The following is a 25,062-nucleotide window of genomic DNA, read 5'->3' on the forward strand; positions in this document are numbered from 1 at the left end:
GCCTTTTTTGGCCTTCAAAACTGTGATAGGTACATAGTGAGGAGTGAAATAAAAAATTTACGCCCTCATTATTCAATCACTTGGGACAAAAAATGTTTATATTTAATGGGCTCAACATGCCTCTCAGCAATTTCCTTGGGGTGTCTACTTTCCAAAATGGGGTCATTTTGGGAGGGAGGGGGGGGGAGTGCTGCCCTGCCATTTTAGCACCTCAAGAAATGACATAGGCAGTCATAAACTAAAAGTTGTGTAAATTCCAGAAAATGTACCCTAGTTGTAGACGCTATAACTTTTGCGCAAGCCAATAAATATATGCTTATTTACAATTTTTTTTACCAAAGACATGTGACCGAATACATTTTGGCCTAAATGTATGACTAAAATTGAGTTTATTGGATTTTTTTTATAACAAAAAGTAGAAAATATCATTTTTTTTCAAAATTTTCAGTCTTTTTCCATTTATAGCGAAAAAAATAAAAACCGCAGAGGTGATCAAATACCATCAAAAGAAAGCTCTATTTGTGGGAAAAAAAGGTGCAAATTTAATTTGGGCACAGCATTACATGAACACGCAATTAGCAGTTAAAGCGACGCAGTGCCAAATTGTAAAAAGTGCTCTGGTCAGGAAGGGGGTAAATCATTCCGGGGCTGAATTGGTTAAAGCACACACTAAATTTGGTAGCATAATTATTAATGTAGAATGTATGTTCTTTGCTAAAGAATATTATTATTTTTTTTATTTTATCAGGTTGTTATGGGTAAAGTGATTGTAAAGTCTCGTTTTCAAAAAAACAAACATGTTATACTTACCTGCTCTGTGTAGTGGTTTTGCACAGAGCAGCCCCCATCCTCCTCTTCTGGGGTCCCTCTTCGGTGCTCCTGGCCCCTCCCTCCTGTCGAGTGCCCCCACTGCAAGCAGCTTGCTATGGGGGTACCCAAGCTGTAGCTCAATGTGTCCATTCAGACACAGAGCTGCCATTCAGCTGTCCCCTCTCTCTCCTGATTGGCTAACTGACTTTGATTGACAGCCGTGGGAGCCAATGGCGCAGCTGCTGTGTCTCAGCCAATCAGGAGGAGAGTCCCAGATGGCCGTGGGACTCGTAGACATCACTGGAAAGAGATGGGGCTCAGGTAAGTATTAGGGGTCTGTTGCACACAGAAGGCTTTTTATCTAAATGCATATAATGCATAAAGATATAAAACCTTCTGCTTTTATATCTTTTAACAAATCAGTATGGCTGCCCCCATGTATTTTTTTCATTGAAAACATTTAAAAAACAAAATAAAACACATTGATTACAATATTTACACCAAGCTGACCTCTTTTACAGTGAATCTAGAAAAATGTATAAGACAGTAATATTCCCTTTCCCACATTTATAAAAGACCAAAACTGAAAATAAAACTGTCTTTGTTTTCCACAACAACCAAGGTAATTCCAGCTATAAATTTTCCAGCCCAGGTTAGAAGGTGAAAGAAAACACTTTTCATGTATGAGACCCTACATGAAGCTCAATATATAAATGTTTCATTAGTGTTAGGAAATAAGTATATTTTCTTATAATATAATCAAACAGCACAACTCATGTAAACTTTCATTAACTACTTTATTTTTTTTTTGTTTATTTTATTTTGTCCAGAATGCAAACTTTGCATTAACTTTGCTATTTTACAATTTTACAAACTAGGTATAAAAAGACCATAAATAAAGAAGATAAGTTATGTGTACCTAAGTTTTAGGGAAGAGGAACCAGTTACTCTTCCCTGCGCCCCAAAAAAATGCAAAAATTACAAATGAAACAAAAATAGAAAAACATAACTCTAAACAACATATGAACCAAGAAGAAAAAAAATGTTCTGTTAGAATGCTTTTTTTTTGTAGTTTTGTTTTTTTAGAACAAGCTAAATTAAAATTTCTCTTTTGCTGTGACACAAAAAATAGAACGTCCCTTTTCTTTCTCTGGTTAACATTTGGTGGGGTTAAGTTTGGGTTAGGAAGTGAAAAATACTGCTAATGATAAACTGGATCAATCTAGAAGTTTTCTGCATGGAACTGGACCTAAAACTCAGGCCCAGTTATAGGCATTTAGGTTAGCGGTTCTCATCCAAAGTCGGGTATTGCTAGGTATACAATTCTTGTAATATATAAAGAAATTAAAAAATAAATGTTTTGGCAGTAACACACAAATACTGATTAATGCATATCATCTCTCGCCTGCAGCGTACGTGCAAAGTCATGAAGTACAATAGAGTCTCTTGGGAGGTATGAGGGACGAAAGTGGAGGTCACAACATTGGTAAAACAGGGATAATCATTAAAAAAATTATTGCTGGTGCCTGATTTATGGCAGCATTTCCAATTAAGTCAATTGGTATTAACATTGTATGGCTTCTGAAGTGTAACTCTAGCCAAAACTTTTTTTCTTTTTTGGGTTGCGAAAGTTTAACTACTGTATCAGGTTTTTAATGCTATCTTGGTAAATTTCCCCATTGGGGATGCAAGGAGGGAAATCCTTTCCAACAGAACATAGATAGCAATAAACACTTGGTTCTGAGTTTTCTTACTCTTTCTAAAATGCCACTATAGCATTAAGATTGAAGTCAGTCATTTATTAACTTAATATTGTGCACAGCATTTCCTTGGCTCCAAAAACAGCCAGATACTCTTACTGACTAGTTACTGCTTACGTTACCCTGACACTACCTAATTACCAAGAGCGATACACAGGCATTTGGTAGTGTGGGGATTACCATGTCAGTAACAAGTGTTGGAAGCACTCATCATGTCTCAACGTGTTGTAAAGGCTCTGCCTTATAGAAAGATCCTTCTGGAAAAGGAGTAATCATCGAACTGCATGCCTAAATGTTGCTGAGTCTAGTGCAGCATGCAATCAAGACAGCAACAGACAGATATCAAATCTCAGGGTGATGCTGATCTGCTTTGGATGTTATAGCCTTTCCTACTGAGATGCACAGAGACACTGGGGTTGATTTACTAAAAGTGCAAAATCTGGTGCAGCTCTGCATACAAACAAATCAGCTTCTAACTTCAGCTTGTTTAATTAAGCTTTGTCCTGGAAGCAGATTGATTTCTATCCAGAGTTGCACCAGATTTTACACTCGCCAGTTTTAGTAAATCAACCCCATTGGTCTGTTCAAGCATGCATGTCTCTGTGCAACAGACACCTTCTAAGGCTATATGCTTCTTTTTATGAAGGATTGGTTTATAAGCTAAAAATATCCAATATGATAGGCATCCCTCATGGGACATCTGAGATGATTTACTAATGTCAGTTGGTGGCTATAGACATTCTAATCTTTACTCAATCTTCCCAAGATCAATGATGGCCAATAATGTCTTTGCTTACCTCTAAAACCCTACTGGATTCTAGATTTGATTGCTGGACCTGAATTCTGCAGTTTTTTCTTCCCTGTATTGAGATTTATTACTAACCATAAACCATGCCACAAGACATTCCACCATGATTTCAAATTATCTAACTGTTCTTTAGAAAACACCATGGCTTTGACATATGCTGTGATTCTTAGTTATATCTGTTATACGGAATGGAAGCCTAATGAGATTTCCTGATGTGTTCTCTATCTGTGTCCTGAATGCTATCAAAATCCCTAGTGGCTGAATGTAATTTTTTTTATTTCCACCTTTTTCGAAAATATTCTTAGGCTCATTGGTTTAAGAGTTTTAGCAAACACACTTGAAGGAACATAATCTCTGTAGGGAAGAAAGGTGAAAAAGCTTGCATTTCTGAGATTTAACATGATCTGCTAATCTTAAAAGCTCATAGTGGTCAAACTGAACAGCTTTGAGGTGAGGACAATTGAACAAATACAAAGGGTTAAGCACAAAAATGTAAGTTTATATATATATATATATATATATATATATATATATATATATAACTTAATTGGCAGCTCTACCTGGTTGTCACTGGTACCAGTAGATAGCAAAAAAATGGAAAAATTGCATAATTTTTTTTTTGTTGAATGGAAATTAATATTACAATACAGAGGCCTATACAGATGAAGAACAGGCCTTGATCGGAGTGCGTCAAGTCTTTGTTGTTTTTGGGAAAACCATAAAGCAAAACAGTTCCTTGGCCCATGGTAAGCTGGGTCCATGCTTAAGGTTAGTTTGGCATACAATTAACTCCTTTGTGACTGCAATGCTCTGCTCACACCTTGTCCTCTTAAATGTGCAGTGGAACAGAACAGAAACTGGTCTTGGGTGAAGTGCCTTTATTCCCTTTTAGAAGAACAAGCATTGAGATGGCCATGTGACCTCAGTGATCTGATTTACCGAAGGCAAATATATCCAGGCCTCGAAGACATGGCATTGTTAGTAAACATCAGCTAGCTTCCATTGTCATTATACACCAGGGCATGGAATACACAGGAAGACCTGTGGGACCTTGTGGAATTTTCTTGCTGGAGAAACAGCAGCTGTGTCCATGACATCCTCAGAACCCCCTCTGAAGTTTTAAGAGAATCTTTTTGGCTTCAGTTCAGTTGTGTCTGTGGATGATAGGCTTGCCATGGAGATTTGACAAGAGTGCAGTTCCCTGAAGAAAAAAAAAGACACATTTTTAGATTCAAGTAACACAAAGCAAGATATTAAATGGGCCAACATGGCAGGCTATACATTTTTTAACACCCCTCAATATTTTTGATTGCCCATTCTGATAAAATGAAAGTTATCCCCAAAGATTCAAATTTCACAATGAAGCCCTGAGCAACCAGTGCTGGCTATAAAAAGAGAGATGGTTTGACAATGACAAGCATCCAGCAACTGCTAACAAGCTTTGTTTTCTTTCCTCTTTCTTTACCTTTCCATTGACCATTTCCTTTTCTCAACTGAAAGCGTTTTTTAAAACAATTTTACATTTTTCCAACATACTGCATGCTTTTCTGCATGTTTGTGTTGAAGACCGTGCTGGACTGACTGGATCTGTCACTGGTCGCGGGTGGGCGATTGTGTGGGTGAGTAAGGAGATGTCCCTAAAGCAGGTTGTGCCCAATGGTGGATACTGGTGGTAAACCCTCTTGGGACTTGGGCTCCTGCCTTTCTGGTACAGCCTTAAAGTAATTTCCAAGTTTAGACTTGGAATAATAGAAAAGAAGGAGTGCCCATTGTCCAAAAGAATGTAAGTTTGATGGTCGATTAAGAGGGGTTTATTGAGAATAGCGCATTGGCTTGATGTACTTGTCACTATTCTCAATAAACGCCACTTTATCTACCATCAAACCTGCATTCTTTTAAACAGTAGTCTCCAAGTTGCAGCCCTTTTATTGCTTTTATTTGGCCCTTGGGGCATTATTCTCCTCACTGTCAGCAACCTGACACCGATCAATGGGCACTATTCCTCCCATTGACACCAATGACAGGGCACTATTCCACCCACTGACACCAACGATGGAGCACTTTTCTTCCAACTGACACCAATGATGGGGCACTATTCTTCCGACTGACACCAATGACGGGACACTATTCCTCCCACTGACGCCAATGATGGGACACTATTCCTTCCACTGGGATGCAGGGCCTCCTGCAGCAACAACCTTGTCACAGCATAAACCTCTGTTCTTCTAACACCAGTGGCAGATGACCCAATAATAATGTACCAATGGGGATAACTCACCTTTAAATTCCTTTCCAGACCATCGTCTTTAGGTAGTACAAACACATATCCCTTAGATCCTGATGTAATCTCTCACCCTAGCACATGTCCACAAGATCCTAAAATCCTCTGATGAACAGGAAGCAGCCTCCATTGGTCCCTTATTCTTCCCCTACAACGGTCTGCATCTCCAGCAATAGATCATGTGGTTATTCCATTTGCCTACACTGATGAAGTGATGTATCCATTCCATAATGATGTCCATGTTACACGCAAAATTAACCCTCGATGAGATGGCGGAAGGCCGGTAAATCATATGCATCTAGTGACATGAGAGCTCCCCCTTGGATATGACCATCTTCCCGATGTGAGTGTGGCACGAATGACTATTTCCATGTTGAATGGGTTTCTCCTCAGCCCCTGCGATAATTTAAGTCTCTGTCCGGCGGGGTGAGGGTAATGTAAAAAAAAGTGCAGTTCTTCAATTAAAGTGCATGGATGAGGTAAACTAATTTTTCAAGAGTTCTGAGTGTGTAGCTTTGTCCTGATGCACTAATAAATCAGACAGGAACCATCCTGCCTTGCATCTGTTGCATCTGGGTCCTCATTCCCTGGACACTGCTCAAAATCTTGTTCTGGTGTGCGGGGGAAGTGATACCAATCCGGGTTAGGTCACTGTACAGAGACGAGAGGAAAAGATGATTTAACATTGCAGGGATCAGTATATATACAGATATTTATGAGCTCCTTCATGCCCCCAAAAACAGAAAATCTAATGACAGGTTATATCTGTTAGGTTCAATTTGGCGCTAAGGTCCTACACTGATTATATGACAGGGATACTCACTAAGAGAAAATGGTCATGGTACAGAAAGGGGAAGCTAAAGGCAGGGTAGGAATCTTGTATCATGCCACCATGCAATGTGGGAATAGCATGAAATGTCAAGGAGCTATTGCTTGTGATGAGATTTCCACTTTGTTGTGTGGAATAAATGTTCCTACAGAAACCAATACAGTATTTTTCCTTCAACTACAGGACAAGAATGTAAAATCTTGATCAGGAATGAACTTACTCTTGGTTCACATGTACGACGGATTCCAGGTTGTTATACCCAGCCGCTGTGAAGTTATCTTTGTATCGCTCCATTTTAATGGCCTGCAGCCAGTCCAATACAGAAACCACCTGGGACCATTCAGGCGAGCCAGGGTCCAGCAGAGCAGTGTTTGTCCTAAAGGATAGAAAATCACTGGAATGTCAGCCTATTTCAGTAAAAATAGAGTCTAATGCAACTTTATGAATGGATGTTACAAATTGCTAGTGCACTTAGACAAGAAGCATCAGGCCTGATGTTCCATGAATGTATGCAAGTAAAATGTCAGTGTTGCCCATGGCAGCCAACCCAATTCCTGCTGTCATTTTTCTAATTAAGGTTAGTGAATTCTCTTAAGATTATAATGGGTTGCTATAAACAACAAGCACAAATTTCAGATAGTTCATTATATAAAATCCACTATTTCTATTAACAGACATTTTTTACGTTTCTGCATACATTATTATTATGTATACAGTGTTATGATGTTTAAAACAGGCCATACTGAATACTAATGTTTTTCTGCAGTCACAAACTCACTCTGAACTTCAGAAAATTGTCTATTGGTTTTTTGTTATCTAATAGCAGATATTATCTTTACATGAGTGTGTGGAGCCTTCTGCAGATTCCCTCTGTACTGTCTCTATCTCTAAGTTATGCCCTAATCAGTCTTGCTGTACTTATACTGTTTATGTTGAGCTCAATCGCAATGAAACAGCCCAATCAACGAGATACTGGCCAATTTCCCTGAGAGCAGACAAAGCCCAGCATGCAGGGGAGATAATCCGCTCTTTAATCAACATGTTCCTGAACAGTACATATGATGGAATTGGTGAGAATAAGGGGGTCTTTGAAGTAGGGTTCGGGGGAATGTAATTCTCCTCAATTCCCTCTGTGCTGGACCTTTGGGGTAATTGCTTTAGCAGATTCACTGCCATGATTAGTAACATATCCTGTAGCTGATGTGCAAAAAGGCCAGACAACTGCTGTGGCTTTCTCACTCATACTGAGAAAGAAATCAAGTCTGTTTTTGAGTGAGTAATACGAGTACAGAAAAAGGTGAATTCTTAGGATTCTAAAAAAAAAAAAAAAAAGTAGGAGTTGTACCTATAAGTTTCATCTTGTACCTGCTTTATGCAGAAATGCATTAACAGGAATCAAGCAAGGTTTTTTCTTGGTATTTTTTTAACATCCTTCACTGTAATTGGTGGATTGGATTTCACTTATAACTTTGGATTTAAAAGACTAATAAATCTACAGCCCAAGTTGGCCTATATAAAACATAACCCGGCAGGGTTTACATAAAACAATGGATTGGATTAATAGGGTGCATTTAATGGGGTGCTGGGCTAGAATAACGCAAGTCACATAAGGCAAGAGAGGAGGAGAAAGTCTGAACATATCTTTAAGTATGCACTAACATGAAAGTGACTTTGGTTGAAGTGATTAAGAAATGAGAAGACCGATATACACAGAAGTATTAAGGAAACCTATCCTAAAATTTCAAAGAAACATGTTTTAGGGCTGGTTCACACCTATGCCTTTTTTGGTGCTTTTTGCAGAAACGCACTACAGTCCAATTAACATGGTTTCCAATGGGACATGCTCACATCTATGATTTTTTTCAGCCGCTGCATTTTTGGAACGGATCAGAGACTTTTTTTAAACGTAAAATTGTGCTTTTTTGGATCAATAGACTTCAATGGAGAAGCTGCAGAAATTATGCGTTTTGCATTTTTCTTAATCAAACAACAAATTGGGCAAGAAAAAAACACATAAAAAACACGTGTGAAAAACACGTCAAAAACGTGTGAAAAAGGTAAAACGCACCACAAAAAGAACTGCAGAAATGGATCAAAAGCAAACTGCATAGGTGCGAACCAGGCCTTAAAAGCAAACTGGACTCTAATTAAGCAGACCTTCAATTCAGCTATTTATCTGTACAAACCTGCAGGTTGAAGTGTTAACAGCAGCATGGAGCTGTATCGTTATAGCAAATACATCTAACAATTTCTCAGTGTGAGCCTCCCTGTGAATACCCATGGGAATCCGCTAGCTTTCTAAAGTATCCAATCAATATCTATAAAGAGAGATACTTAAAAGTCTGTGCAGTGTGGTTACAAATGTAAACTGATCACAGACAGATTCTGGGTCAATAGAAGGAGGGGGAAATTAAACAGTTGCTGTTATAGTTCTTTCCTAGTTGAATAATTTAACATACTGATGCAGATATGACTGTGTGGTGGGACCTCACCGTTGGGACTTATAACCCATATATCTACAACAATGGAGCCATCGAAGGCCAGTACAATTTAATTAGCTGGCCCCATTGCTACTCTCAGCTCATCGTTTGCATGCTGTACGGAAAGATACAGTCTACAAACTCATGTATTTCTTACCTGGAGCCTTCCAATCCAGTCCTCTTTAGGCTGTTTGGGTTCCGGATAAGCTTATCTAACATACTAACGATCTGTCCAAACTTGGGCCGGTCACTGCGCTCCTTCTGCCAGCAGTCTAGCATAAGCTGATGTAGAGCGATGGGACAGTCCATGGGAGGGGGAAGACGATAGCCTTCTTCTATGGCTTTAATCACCTATAAAAGAAATGGAAGATTATAGTCGGATCATTAAACATCACAAAGGTGGAGACCTTTCATAATGTACCAATAAGTATAATTTGATCAGATGCATGTTAGTAGTAATAAGCTTGAAAGTGCAAAGAAATGTTGCAGATTATATGACACAGCTCATTATGATTAAAATTTTTGCTCATAGTTGAATATTGCTGTGTATTTATGTGTGTAGCAAGACTGTGTCCCATATCAAGAACATTTAAGCAATATATATGATTGGGGAATCTAGGCATATACAATAGCTAATTTTAGCCAATCAGAAGACAGCTTTCAATCATTTATACTTTGAGACAGGGTTTTCCAAACTTTTTAAAGCAAAGGGCCAGTTTACTGTCCTTCAGGATTCAGGGGGGCATCCCGGCATCAGTGCCCCATCATTGGTTTGAATGGGAGGAATAGTGCCCCATTGTTGATATCAGTAGGGGGAATGGTGCTCCACCATTGATGTCAGTTGGTGTAATAGCGTCCCAGGGGGCAGATAAAGGCCACCAAAGGGCCACATCCAACCCCCCAGGCTGCAGTTTGGAGACTACTGCTGTAAGATGATGAAATGTTACTTTTAATTGGATGCAGTGAGTATTTTATTTTCACGCTGGGTACAATTCAACTTGACAGCATTCAAAAAAAAGTCCTTTATTTGTGCTTCATCTGTCCATCTTGAGATATCCTTTAATAACTGAAGGATAGCACAGACAAATTAGGATCTTTTATCAATAGAAAACAGTGTACTTATTAGTATAAAAAGCTTAAACTGTATGAAATATCACTTTCTATATTATGTTTCAGGATCTGTGGGCCACATGACCCTTCTATTCTATATCCCTGGCCATCTCTCCTTGTAGCTGGCAAGAGAGCATCGGATTTCCAGCTGCACCTGGACAAGGTCTAACTTGTGTGATGACTTCCTTTCCGTATGAGAGAAAGAGGTATAAATATCTCTGGATGTGCCTGCAGAATAGAGGAAACCTTTGCACAATACACAATCCCCCTGCCTTAGTATGGGATTGCACTGTGGACGATATACTCAAGGAAACCGAGAAAGAAGGAATTCTGCATCTTCCTCTTGTCATTGTACGAATATACAATGTGGACTATTTCCCTGTTGCTATTCTTAGGTTTCACTGGGTCATCTATAGACAGCTGTCTGACTGTAATCCCATATGAGACTCTACAGATGGTATACTTAAAAAAAAAAAAAAAAGAAAAAAAGAAAACAGATATACATAATTTAAAGAAGGACATTTAGCAAATTATTTTTTTTAATGCCCCCCTAAGGACAGCCATTTAACTGGCTCAAGAGATAATTAAAGCAGCTCACTACGTGTTTTACAATGCAGGCTCTTCTCCCTGCGGTGAGTGTGTTAATGACGCATCGAGCAATATAGTTACACGACTGATAGCGCCAGTAGCTCAGGTTTTGTAAGAAATGATGTCATACTGTTAAATAATCAGAATCCCTGCTTTGGTATAACCTGCGGAATTCTAATTAACACAGGAAATTCCAATCAGTGCTGCCCATTTATAGAACAAGAACAAGTTTTATATAACTAATTGCTAATGAGTGAATGAGCAAACATTTTCTTTTTAAGTCAACTGATGCTTACATCTTGATTGGACATATCCCAATAAGGCCGTTCACCATACGACATGACTTCCCACATGACGATGCCATAACTCCAAACATCACTAGAAGATGTAAACTTCCTGTAAGCAATCGCTTCTGGTGCGGTCCATCGAATGGGGATCTTACCTCCCTGTACGATAAAACAAAATCTGCATTTAATACAGAGTTGAAGTGCCATACAAAATACAGACCCCCTTTCTATAACAACTTTATATATCAATAATAGCAAAACAAAAAATGCAACAAAATAATTTAATTCATGCCCTCTCGATTATATGCAGAGTACTATTTCAGCCATCAAAGAGTGCATCTGTTGTATAATAAAGCTCTCTTAATAGGAAAGTGCAGGAAGCAGCAAATTTACTATGGGGGGAATTTACTAAAACTGGAGCATGCAAACCTGGTGCAGCTCTGCAAAGAAACCAATCAGCTTCCAGGTTTTATTGTCAAAGCTTAACTGAACAAGCTGAAGATAGAAGCGGATTGGCTACCATGCAGATCTGCAGCAGATCCTGAGTGCTCCAGCTTTAGCAAATCTCCCCCTTTGTTTTATTGCATTCTATACATGACTCTGTATTAACTGAATAACTATTTGTACAGCGCCTGATTCTGTAAACATTTACAGAATAATGGTTTAAAGTAAAAAAACAAATTCTAAGCTGACGGTTGCAAACCTTATAAAAAAGCAGACATAATGTAAAGGATACACAGGTACCATATTTAATATTGTTTGTACATTGTCCTTAAAACAGAACTTCAACCAAAAGGGAAAATTCCACTTTTTTGCACCCCCCCCCTCCACTGCCACATTTGGCCTTTTTTGGGGGAGGGGTACTTGGTTTTGACAGGTACCCACTTCCGGTCAGATCGTTGCAGTGATCTGTGTGGAAGTTCGGCCCCCTCTTTCTTTCCTCCAGCAGCCTTCTGAGACACATCACAGGTCCAATAGACTGCGGGACCATTCACAAAGTGAAGCGTGGCTTGAGCATGTGCAGTAGGAAATGCTTCACCGTCGGTTTCCCCTATATAAGATGCTGGCATCTGGACCTGAAGCCCATTGAATGAGGGACGTCGCTGGATCCCTGGATAGGTGAGTGTCCTTATATTAAGTATTAGTATTTGTATCTGCTGACTTTTATTTTTTTGGGGGCAGACTGGAGCTTTACCTTAAAGTGAACATGTCAGGGTGTCTGTTACTGGTCACAGCTGGGAATCTCCTCCAAACATCATAGGCAGTGTTATTTACAGTTACAGCATCAAGCACAGTGAAGGTCCTGTCCTGGAACTAGCATTGCTTGAACACTCAGGCATTGGTAGCTCAAGAGCTGGACAGAGTTGTCTTGATAGGTCTTTGTTTTTTTTTTTAAACATCCATTTTTAGGATTTAAATGCATAAAATGCATGGGGAAGATATGTTCAATTGAGCTGTGGTACACAGTCACAATTGTATATTGTTCCAAGCTAAAAATGTACATTAACTACAAATCATAAAAGAGATAGGTAATGCCTCAACTACTGGTTTTTCCTGAGACATAGATTGCTTTAAAAAGTCTTCTCCTTTAAATGAGCTTAGTAATGAAGACAGAAATAGCTTACAGAGTTTCTATCACAGATTTGTGCTGTCAGCAGTGGCCTTAATCAATTGCTCATCTTGTCTATCTCAGGGAAAGGTGACTGCCAGTGACAGCTATGGCCTGCTGTCATCGGGCTGTCACTACACCATTTATGATCATAAAATATTGCATAATTTAAAGTGAGTGATGAGACTGGGTAACACACAGCTATGATTTATGTTAGGCTGCAGCAGTGAAGGTGTTACACATCATCTGCAACAAGATCCGTGCTGGTATGCCTTCAATTAATGGAAAAGCCAACAAGGGCTTGGCTTCCGCAGCAGGCCTCAGTGCTTGGTTAAGTTTGTAAAGCGACTCCTTGATTTTTATCTCTGCTCGATTCACTTGGCTGAGATCCTACAACTGATATACCTAATTGTTGTGGTAATGCACAAAGTGTGTTCCCTTTCCCGTACCCCCCTCTCCCTTAGAAAACTTTTTTTTTTGTTCGTCTCAGAGCTGTTTATGTAAACTCCAAATCATGGAATGCAGCTTGGGAACAAAGAAATGCACAGAGGAATATATGAGACCAGATGCCTTGCCTGTAATTTTATGGAGATCTGTTTGCACCTATTTTAGTGGCAGGGATAAGTAAGGCAGCTGTGAATTACACAATTAACCTTATTAAATAAACATTCCCAAAGTTTTTAAAGTGATCTTAACAGGCTGCTAACGCTTTGTAACAAGGCATACAGAAGCATTTTCTGGACTTTTGCAATTCTGGGTCTTGCGGTGCAATATCTCAAACCGCTAGTCATACGCCAGTGCTAAGCTGTCAGTTAGCACACCATCACACAAGAGGCATATCCCTCAAGAGAACTCAGAATTTAGTAATAGCTCACACTGGTTTGCGAGATATATTTAATTTATTTATTTGTTACAGGTACTTATATAGCGCAGTGCTTTACATATATATTAAACATTCACATCGGTCCCTGCCCTCCAATCTAAGGCCCCTAACTCGCATTCATACACATACTAGGGTCAATTTAGACAGGAGCCAATTAACCTTCCAGCATGTCTTTGGAGTGTGGGAGGAAACCGAAGTACCTGGAGGCACAGGGAGAACATGCAAACTCCAGGCAGCCATATAAATATATGCATGTATGTGTGCTAAGACATTACGTTTGAATCTTTAGTTTATGGAGCACTTTATCAGAAGCAGTATCAAATTGTTTAGGGGAAAACAGTAATGTCTATCCCATCCTAAATCTCTTAATGGCCCAGGATCTACTAAAGTAAAGTAGGGAGGGGTGGAATTACAAATTTTAAAAGCATTGAAAGGGAAATTGTGAAGACATCAGAGGCTCTGTTAAAGCTGAATTTTAATCTGCTTATAGTCTGCCTTCCCAGATCTGATTCCTCCTTTTACCCCCTGATCAACATGCTAATTGTCTTAAGAAATAAAATGTTTTCATTTCGTACTTTATTTTAGATCAAGTGATATCATCACCGGGTCTCTTTTCTTCTCTATGCTTAGCAGGCAGATTAGAACTGGTGAAAAGAGCCATTGGGGTGCTTCCTGATCACAAATAGCTGGAGTAATGCCCACATGTGATGCTGAGCCTTCAAAATTGAAGGAAGTGAAATCCAATAAACAAAATGGGCAGGCAAGGGACAGTAAGAATAGGGAGGAAGGGGCTAAATTGTGCTGTTCTTTCTCCAACCAGAAGAGAAGTGAGCTGCACTTGCTGCAGCTTCTAAAGCACACTGGGAGAAGCTCACAGCATGCAGTGAAATCAAAGTAAGCTATTTTATTACAGGAGAGGAGCCTGTACATCTGTGCAAGATGGAAGTCAAGGGCTAATGTTTCACTATAGTGGTCATGGGATTGCAATGGCTGACAAAGGGCCTGAAGTGATGTATCATAAATAAGTGGCAACAAATTACATAGATTAAGTCTGAAATTATCACCTGACCTTAGTATAGGGAAAAAAATACTTTTATCAGAGGCTGGCAATCTGTCCAGAGTAAACATAAGCTCCATAACAGTATGGAAGGTTTTACTCTATTCAGTGACACCAACAAGCCATACTTACCCTGGTGGTATAGGCCGCCTCAGGATCGTCCTCTAAGACACGGGACATGCCAAAGTCAGATACTTTGCAGACCAGGTTGCTGTTAACAAGAATGTTGCGGGCAGCCAGGTCTCGGTGTACATAACTCATATCAGACAAATACTTCATTCCAGATCCAATGCCTCGCAGCATCCCAACCAACTGGATGACAGTGAACCTTCCATCGTTCTTCTAAAACAAAAGACAGTAATTAGTTATGTCACACCATTGCTCCCAACTGTCCCTTTTGGAATCAATCCCTCTTTTTCCTCAACTGTTCCCCCCACTTGGTCTGATGAATATTCCACACTAAATTATTGGACTGTTTGTCATATTGCACTAAACCTCCCATTCAACCTTCAAATGGATGCATTTTTTTTTACTTAAATTTAACAAACATACTTTAAAAAAGTTTGTTGAAAGATGCCCCTCTTTCCCATCTCAAAAAGGCATATCATGTAGTATAACAACCAGGCAGAACCACCTACAGTTATGGCCATACATGGATCAATATTCAGCAGGTTCAGTAGGGACTGCCTGAATTTTTTTCCATAATTGGGCAGGCTAATCGTACCCAAGTCGATCGATCGATCAGCCCGTCATATTTTTTAACATGTGACTGCTGCCAGCAGCTATAGCTGCTAGTAGTAATCATTGTATTCTGTCATCAGGGAAAGCTACCCGCATAAACCCCCTAACCCCCCCAGCGGGCAGAATACAATAGCGCTGGAGGAGGCGTTCCCCCATCATTGACTATGTTGATGGGGAAATCTAGCGATTTTCTTTCCTTCCAGCCATGGTGGGAGGAAAAAAATTGATTCATCTATGGCTTGCCTTACAGTATTGGATTGAATGATACTTTTAGAATTACGGTCATTTGAGATAATGTCTACCATTTAAAAAAAATTATAGTGCTTTAATGTACCGTATATATTAGAACAATGACTTTTTAGCTCAATATGTTGTCTTTAAATTCAGTTTCTTTTACGTCATTTGTAACGTTAGACTGAAAGCAAGCGATTGTTTGGAAAATCCATGTTGGGAGGCAAAGTTTCGATGGGTGGCAAGCTGCCACATTATGAGAACACATTTGATTTCAATGTAAGCCTGCAAGCATGAATTATAATCATTGTTTCTTTTAGTGATATGTAATATTTACTTCATATGTTTTACACATGGTATTGGGAGCTGTCCAGTCAAAAAGATCTGAGGTCATTGGAAAGAAAAGTAGTAGGGGGATGCATAACTGAATGCCTAAACACCCTCTAAATCTATAGGAAACCTTTGAGCAGAGCAGCAGATTATTGAATCTTTACTCTCCAGAAAGCGGGGCAGTGCAATTGTTACATACAGTATATACTGTACATACATATATTTTTTATAAAATTATCCCCCCCCCCCCCCAAAAAAGTTGCTTTGCTGTTGTTAATTGTTCAATGACCTGAAATAAGAGGTTGGCTTCCAAAAGGTGATTTATGCAAGTTAGTTTAACCACCCAGGCGGTATTCCCGAGTCTGGCTCGGGGTGAAATTTCAGTACAAAAAGCAGTAACCCCGAGCCAGACTCGGGATCGCATCGCAGTATCCAAGCAAAGTAACTTACCTTGTCCCCAGGATCCTGCGATGTCTCCCCGCTGTGTCTGCGAGCTGTCATCTCGCTTGATTCACAGTGCCGAGTGCTGAGCTCCGTTCCCTGCGAGCGTTGCGACGCACGGGGACGGAGTTCGGCGCCAAATTCAAAAAACTAAAAACACACAATACAGTACACTGTAATCTTACAGATTACAGTACTGTATAAAATAATTACACATCCCCTTTGTCCCTAGTGGTTTCTCTAGTGTCCTGCATGCACTTTTATATTATAAATACTGTTCTTTCTGCCTGGAAACTAGAGATTGTCCATAGCAACCAAAAAGTGTCCCTTTACGTCAAAAGTGGTTTTAGACCAGCAAGAAAACAGCGATATTAAATTAGAATTACTTGCAGAATTGAGCGATAGTGATTTGTGGGGAAATTCGTCATCAAACACTGAAAAGTAATGACAGTGACAATTCTGCAACTGAGCAAATTTCAGTGTTTTTGATTTGATTAAATTATTGAATAATTTTTATTATTTTTATTTGTTATAATTATTTATAGTTATTTATTATATTATAATTTATGATTTTGTGTTTAAAACTTTATCATACCCGGGATGGCTACTAGACTCTTGTTTGGACAGATTTAAGTGAGTTATTCCAAAGAAAGGCCTACAATATAAAACGCCAAATTTCCATGCAAAATAATTGTACCACTTTTAGCACCTAAAATCTGAAATAATGATATCGCCAGGGAGGTTAAGGCAAGTTTAGAAAGGTTGTAGAATAGATACATGGCCAGAATTATAGTTGTGTTTTATTAGACAATGTCATACAAATTGTCTTTGGTTTTGTAACATTAAACCAGCCACAGATAGAAGCCTGGTGAAGCCACTACCTTTTATTCATGGGTCGGTATTGGGGGGAAAAACTCAGCTCTAGCAATTTAATAACGGCATCCCTTATTCAGTGTAGAGACCAAGTTGAGCACAGATATAATTTTTTTTTTTAGGGCATTGGGTCCCATCTTGTGTATTGGCATTTTTCAGGTACTAGAAAATAAAAAACTATACCCATTTCCATTAAACTGGAGTGTATATCAAATTAGCATAAAGGGGCTGGAAATCTCAATAACTCACCCTCAGAAAAGCATCCAAGGAGCCGTTCTCCATGTATTCAGTAATGATCATAACCGGTTTACCTATGAATAAAGAACAACACTATTAATGACATATAATGTATATCTTCAGACAACCAATGAATGCTCTACTTTCTCTAATATTTCCATGCGACTGAGCTCTGAAATGTTATCCCTAAGCTGGACTGTCCTCCATTTATATGGCAAGAATTACCCTTTCATTGTAATTCCAACCTGGCATGTGAAACATGAATCTCCCTACTAATTCATAGCGGGTGTCTGTTTCTTTGCATAATTACCATCTAAATGTATATGGAAATGTAAGCACTTTTCTGTCTCAAAGACCTATTTTTCATGCAACGCGCATTTTTTTTTTCTTTCTTCTCTCTTACCCGCTACTCAAGCGGCAGCATATTTTAATGTGGTGCATGCAAGGCTTTATTCAGATTTTATGGTTTCATAAGTCACAGAAATGATAATAAGACACTGCTGGAATCTAAATCAGGAGCTTGGAGTGTACTGTAGAGAATAGAGGGGAGCAGCCTTTTACTGCTGGCACTCTTTACACCTCACAATGGCACTAAACATGGCTAGCGCACCCGTTAAATGTGCCCCCACCTGCAATGTGTTGCCTTACTGCCACAGCCAAACAGCCTTCATAAGGTGTAAAGGAAAGCTGGAAATTTTCAAGCAGATGGGAGTTGTTAAAAAAAAAAAAAAAAAAAAAAAAGCCTGTCTTATAAGCTGCTAAAAGATCTGAAAAGCACACTCTTTTATAAAACTGCTATTTAGAAGAAAATGAACAAAAGATAAAAATAGCATATAATAAAAATATAACAAATGTGCCATTCTACAGGCTTCTGCCTCAACAGATGACTAACTATATAGGTTTTAATGAATGTCACTGCCACCAAGATTAGACATCCAATGCCCCTGGTAAATTCTGCATTAAAGCAACACGTGCCAGGGAAGTTCAATCTACCGGCAATGTTTTCCAACTTTTGTGCAAATTGAGGTGTGATGGCCATCTGCTTCATGCCTATAATTTAGCAATTAGCTCATTCTCACACTGTTTAGTAGTACATCCTACTGCATTCTGATCTCACAAAGTCCTGCAGTCCTTTTGCCTAGGGAAAGGATATCATTGAGAATCGGCAAAGCCATTTTTATCTGACATTAAGATGGATGGCTTGATCCACACCTCAAACCCTGTGCTTTAGGACATAATGTCGCTATTCCATCTGTCATTTCACATTGAGATTTTGTGCCTGTGACGGTGTGATCTACAGTACTGCTGAATATACGAGGAAATTGTAGGAGGCTCCACAGAACAGACGACTATTAATAATCTGGAAGATAACTGTACAAGGCAATTCTTATATGATAAATCTTTTTTTTTTCCTGCAATACTGAGAGAATCAAAATCAAAAAGTGAAGCAAGGCAATACGTTGAAACCAAATATTCCACCAACATTTCAAATATCAATATAATAATAGAAAAGGACCCCCACTGGACTTTTTAGTCAAAATTATAAGTACAAATGTATAAAAAAAATATCATATTTTTATTACAATTAAAATTAAAAAAAAAAATCGGTAAATACAATAATACCATACTTAGAACAGACATGACATAAAAATGCATTGTTGTAGGATATGAGAATACAGATACCCTGCTGAATCTGAGAAACACTGAAAGGAAACTGCCAGCGGGGATAAAGCTTGGTCAGTGTCGGTGAGCAAAGATAAATCCCAACATATTTTGGAAACAATATTTCCTTCTTCAGGGGAGGAGAAGGGTATTATAAATTTACAATATGATTATAACAGTCAATATGAAGATCTATGATACATAGTCATAACAATGGTACAATGGACTGATGCTAAAAAACACTTAGACCAGCCATATACAGTTCGAATCATGTCCAGTTCAGCAGGAACCGTCCGAGATTCGAACCGTTAATGGGCAGGCTGAATGTACAAAGTTGATCGATCACCTTGGGCACAACCAGCCTGCCAGATTCTCTTGAGATTATCCGCTACGATAATCACTGTTTTCGCCCGGCAGGGACTGCGCCCCCCCACCCACCCCTACCCTCCGCCGGGAGAAGAAAATGGCATGGCAGGAGGGATTCCCCTGTCAGAGCTGTCTGTGCTGATCGTGGAATCATGCAAATTTCTTTCCTGCAACCCGTGGTTGCAGGAAAGAAATTTGCTCCATGTATGGCTGGCCTTACATATAGTCATGAATGAGTTAAAACCCCTTTGTTTTGCATATATGACTCATGTTATTTCCTTTGTAAATCATTCTAAATTGTCCCTTTTTATTATCAGCATTATTCTATATATGACATTATTGTACTGTTTGCATATATTATGCAAATTTGTATGTGTATTACTATATCTTGTATTTATATCTCTTTATCTTTAGTGACTTTTTATATTTTTGTGATGAAGAAGGAAAAATTGTTTCTGAAATGCGTTGGGTTTCATCTTTGCTCACCGACACTGACCAAGTTTCCTCTCGGTGTTTCTCAGGTTCAGCAGGGTATCTGTATTCTCCTATTGTACAACAATGCATTTTTATGTCATATCTGCTCTAAGTATATTGTATTGATCTATTTGTCTTTTTTGTATAATTGTAATAAAGATAATGAATTCATTTTTTTTTTTTTATACAGTTGTACTTCTAATTTTGCCTGAAAAGTCCCATGGGGGGGGTCACACAAAAGAACAGCCATATGACCTGCCTATATTCTACAATATTTAGCAAAGAGTGTAGACGGTATATTTGATTGATGGCTTCTGCTGTGACAATGCAGAGCACCTGGATTTTTTATATTTATTTATTTATTATAGATGCATTTATTCAACTTACATTTAGTCACCACACCTTCAAGATGAATGATGTTGGGGTGATCAAACTGTCCCATGATGCTGGCCTCGCTGAGGAAGTCCCGTCTCTGTTTATCGGTGTAACCAGCTTTCAAGGTCTTGATAGCTACATAAATTTCTCTTTTACCAGGAACCTTCAGTCGCCCGCTGCAAACCTCTCCAAACTCTCCTGCAAACAGTGAAAATGGCTATTATTTATGATATCTGGACTAGACAGTTTTACTTATAATGCGTTGCGAGAAAGTGGAATAAACAGTGCTTACTGCCTTCAGGCTCTCTTACTTACCTACTCCAATGACTTTTTCAATCTTTATACAAGAAGCATCAATCTCCTTTGCAAATTCTCGTACTGCTTGGTTAGGGTCTTCGTATGTAAATGGATCAACATATGTCTTTACCCCTGTAATTAAAATAAATAATAATGTAATCTAAGCCAGAAAACACCAGTGTCAAACACAAAGGGAAACAATAAGGACAATAATGGTCTGAACAATGTGGTAGACACTGGACCCTATGATCCTAGCATGGGCTTGACCTTAAATATGTGCTTGTCACCATTATACAATGGAGACAGCCATATTGTAGGCTGGACCAATATTTCATCGGATGACTCAGAATCAAAGATATCCCTGTAGCAAAAGGCATCTTTTCATGCATGTCCAAGAAGGTCACTAGCTGCTAGAGAATGAACAGGATGAATAATTATTCATTGCTCAGAAAACTCTACATTCCCTGTGCATGGGTGATGAGCAGCATTGCATGAGGTACCTTCTCATGCATGTCCAGGGAGGTCACTAACTTCTTAGAGAATGGATGGGCTGAATATTAATTAATTACCCCAAAAATATAAATGAATAAAAAAAAAAAAAAAAAAATGACGCTAATTATGTTTGAGTGATGAGTACACTTGAAATGATTCACAGGTAAATACAAACACTATAACAATTTTTTACTAGCTGAATTGTTTACACACTAATCAGAGCTACTCATTACAAAAATCATTACCTTGGTTTAAATGCTTCTCCTCATCAGCTTCTTGTTTTGCTTTGCTGTACTTACTCCGCCTGTAGAGATAAAAAAAAGCAGTCCTTCAGGATACACGCAAACAACATCACAGAGACAAAATACCGCGCCACATTATGCAAATGTCAAGCCGGGATACAGAGGGGGAGCAGTCCTTCCAATACAACGGGAACTTATTGCTGGCAGCTGCCTTTCCAGCTTCATAAAGCACAACAAATTGTTTGATGGTACTTTTTTTTTTAAGTACAAGAATTGCCTTTAAAACATAGGTGCTAAAATAGGGAAACTTTCAACTGATTTTAGAAACTATAAGGGTTTCCATTTTTATACATTTGTATAGAAAAGTCTTTTGGTAGGTGACTGCTAATCTTTATAAAGCACCATCAAAGAAAGCCGGGAAGGGCGTAACGCGTTAGATGGTCGGTGTGGAGTGAGGTCAGCACGCTGGGCTCCATCTTGCTGATGTCTAATCTGCCATTGTGAAAGTATACTGTGCTTGTTACCACATATGTAATGTGTTTTTTTTTATCATGTGAGTTTTATTATAGCTTTTAACTTAAAAAAAAAAAAAAATCAAGCAGTTTACAGTTTGAAGCTCCCTTATTTATGATTTACATGTTCAGTTCATACTGAGGACTAGGGAGCTGGAAACCATATCTGCATGCTGATCAGCTGGCTGCACTAAAAAGCGCTTATAGACCTTCTTTTCATTAATGAGGTCTGTGTTATAAAGTGAGGAGACATCTTTACTATGAGCGTTGGTGTATCACTTTTGTCCAGGGTGTTTCTGCACACGTAGAATTTCTACACTAAAGAATTGCTGAAGTTCACAGGCTATTTGCCAGATCAAGATTGCTTAAAGTGGTTGTAAACCTCAGACATTAAATATGAACAAAGCAGATCCCTCTATAGTGTGTGCTTGTCTCAATTAAAAGAACTAAGTGTCATTTCTGTCTGCTGCTTCCTTCCTCTGCTATCAGCATGAACCACTTCTAACAAGCTTTCCTGACACCAAGAGACAAATGGTGACAGGGGAGGGATTTCTAGCTGATTGATAGCCTCAGCTCTGTTTCTGCGTGAAGGGGGTGTATCCCTTCCCTCCAATTAGCTCTCAGAGCTCTCCCCACTGAGCTCTGCAGAGTGTAACTTCAGCTCTCCACCCCCCTTTTTTATTATCTCTCAGACAAGCTTTAAAATTCCGCACTTTGGGCGGATGTATAAAAGATAAGGCTGCAGAAAGACAGATACAACTTATGTAAAAGAATTTGTTTAATCTCCTGAGGCCAGTCACTTCACTGTGTATATGGAAGCAACTTTAAAGATTTTAATTGGTCTGTATATTGGACTTTTACTTAGTCACTTCATACTTCATGTGTGTGGTTACTTTTGTTCAGGGTTTTTTTCACACGTTTGTATACACTAAAGAATTGCTGAAGTTCACAGGCTATTTCCCAGATCAAGATTGTTCAAAGATTTAAATTGGACTGTATATAGGACTTTTACTTAGTCACCTTATATTTCACATGTGTGGCATTGGGACTTTTAGGACTTTTATTTGCATTACGGTATTATTTTGCGTTCTCATATTTACTTTTTGGGTTGTAGCATGGAGGGCTTCACTTTTATCTGATTCATTATTACATAAATAAGGAGTCTCCGTGCTTGTGGAAAAATACAAACAACATTTTGTGAAATAACACAGCTGCTAGCATGCTATGAGATATCTATCACAGCCAAAAAAATCTATATATATCTAATTGACTTGCTAAGCGGTTACTGAAATATTTAGCTATGCACGATGCTGAAATTATAATATACTGCATTTGACAAAACTTTACAAATAAAAAAAAAATATTCATTAAAATATATTCATTATATAAATCACCACCCTTTCAAACAAAAAGTTTATTTTACAAAGCAAAGATTGTTGTAGAAAACTAGAAATAAAACAAAGGTACAATACACAATGAACAATATAAAATAATTCTATTCCATGTGGCTGTATGCCGTTTCCCACAGGGGAATGTCATCTGGTCACATGACCATCAGTTACCCCTAGTGAAATTGAAGAAAACCTTTAATGATCTATTCTAAGTCACATGAGTTCAGTGGGAAAGTGTTTTTTGTTTAAATCTGCCACTCAGGAATGTTTCAAACTCTTCTGACATCAAAATTTACATAATGCATTGAAATGGAATTAAGTGAATGGGGAAAAAACATTCAGAACAATGTGTAATTATATTGTATCAGTAAGGGCTTTGTCCAAATGTCACAAGATTCCTGATAAAGCACTAATTGCAGACCAGAACCTGTAATGGTCTGGCCATACAACCTCCTTTTGACCGTTTTTAACCTGCATGCAGCTTCAGACATTGCATACTGCCATTGTCCATTCTTGATAGCACCTGGACAAGCCATAGGGAAGGTGGTCACTTTGGGCATCCTTGTAATTAACAAGAGCAATTCAGGTAAGGGTTATCAGCTGAAAGATCAGGTGATAAACAATAACAAGTCAATGGGCATTTGAACAACTTTGAGTTCCCAAGGAACATTCAGATGGCAAGGCATGGTGGGATTTAAAGTTGTAGCTGTGACAAAGGTACTTTTTGGCAAACTATGACCATTGAGACATCTACACAACTTTGCCCTTTTTAACAGAGGCCTGTACAGGTAAGGTTATACAAGAGTTAATACTTCCCACAGGATTTTGCTGTATACAAAAGGATGGTATGTGCATGCATTGTACAATGGAAAAGGTGTTCCTTTCTGCCAGGTCTGCTTTGATCAGCCATTGTGTGACCTTAAATGATGGATCTGGCTAAGGGCACCATGAGAACCAAAACAAAGTCATACATTAGGGCCATAAAGCCTCAGGATAATGTCAAAAGCAACAAGGTTAGCACAGGCAGCAGCCGATAAAGAAGAATCAATGGACGCTTAAGGCGCAGCTCTGTCCTTAATATTAGGAAGATTGTCTCTTCTTCTCATTATGTCCCTGGAGGCATTATCATGGTGTGTTTATTAGCTGGAGAAGGTCACGTTGACAAGTTCATTGCATTATGTGAGGTATATGTTAAAAGTAAAATAAAAAATTAAAGGAGCATACAGTGAGTACAAAATGGCATAGTCACACAAACAAAATAATATATACACACACCAAAACTAGGTAAAAATATTCAACTGTATCAACCTACAAGGAATAAACAACAAGGAAACAGGAGTTTGGGATCCTCATTATCATGACAGTAATCATTTAGTGAAAGAATAAAACAGCACACTTACAGTTTAAAATCTTGAATATCAGCATAGGTGGTAGGAAATACCAAGGTGGAGACGAAGTAAGGCTATGTGCAGGAAATGGTAACTCCATATCCCCTGGCCGGCCTCATAGGGAGCTGCTCCAACAGCTGTCAAAAAGCTACATAGTTCGTCTCGTTTAAAAAAGACACAAGTCCCTCTAGTTCAACCACCCAGCCTTGCTTTATCTCCACCTTGGTATTTTCTACCACCTAAGCTGATATTCAAGAATTTTAACTGTAAGTGTGCTATTTTATTCTTTCAATAACTAATTACTGTCATGCTAATGCACATCCCATGTACCTGATTTCTTGTTGTTTGAGCTGCTTTGGATTATCCTGGATCTCCTGTGGAAGCTGCAGGATTCTCTTGTTATATGACCCCGAAAATCTTCTTACTTGGATTAGAATTTGGTTTGGATTGATCTTCATTGATACTACTGGCATTGGACACTGAAATTTGGGACTTGTAGTGCACTTTG

General features: G+C 38.7%; 1 protein-coding gene across 2 annotated transcripts in view; it reads right to left on the reverse strand.

Moving 5' to 3' along the window:
* Window positions 1-1,588: 1,588 nt before the first annotated feature.
* The window catches only part of EPHA4 (EPH receptor A4), a 96,950-nt gene continuing 73,476 nt past the window's right edge, over window positions 1,589-25,062 (reverse strand). The window contains exons 9-18 of one of the 2 annotated variants that reach the window (XM_073625944.1): window positions 21,267-21,325; window positions 20,548-20,661; window positions 20,245-20,430; window positions 17,368-17,429; window positions 14,635-14,841; window positions 10,963-11,112; window positions 9,126-9,319; window positions 6,709-6,864; window positions 5,657-6,310; window positions 1,589-4,579 (exon numbers count right to left, since the gene is read on the reverse strand). In XM_073625944.1, coding sequence (XP_073482045.1) covers window positions 6,196-6,310; window positions 6,709-6,864; window positions 9,126-9,319; window positions 10,963-11,112; window positions 14,635-14,841; window positions 17,368-17,429; window positions 20,245-20,430; window positions 20,548-20,661; window positions 21,267-21,325 — 1,243 coding nt within the window. In that variant the 3' untranslated portion in view covers window positions 1,589-4,579; window positions 5,657-6,195. Of the gene's footprint in view, window positions 4,580-5,656; window positions 6,311-6,708; window positions 6,865-9,125; window positions 9,320-10,962; window positions 11,113-14,634; window positions 14,845-17,367; window positions 17,430-20,244; window positions 20,431-20,547; window positions 20,662-21,266; window positions 21,326-25,062 lie in introns of both variants that reach the window. The other variant, XM_073625943.1, reaches the window with a different exon arrangement.

The sequence above is a fragment of the Aquarana catesbeiana genome, linkage group LG04 (assembly GCF_042186555.1).
Source record: "Aquarana catesbeiana isolate 2022-GZ linkage group LG04, ASM4218655v1, whole genome shotgun sequence".
NCBI lineage: Eukaryota > Metazoa > Chordata > Amphibia > Anura > Ranidae > Aquarana > Aquarana catesbeiana.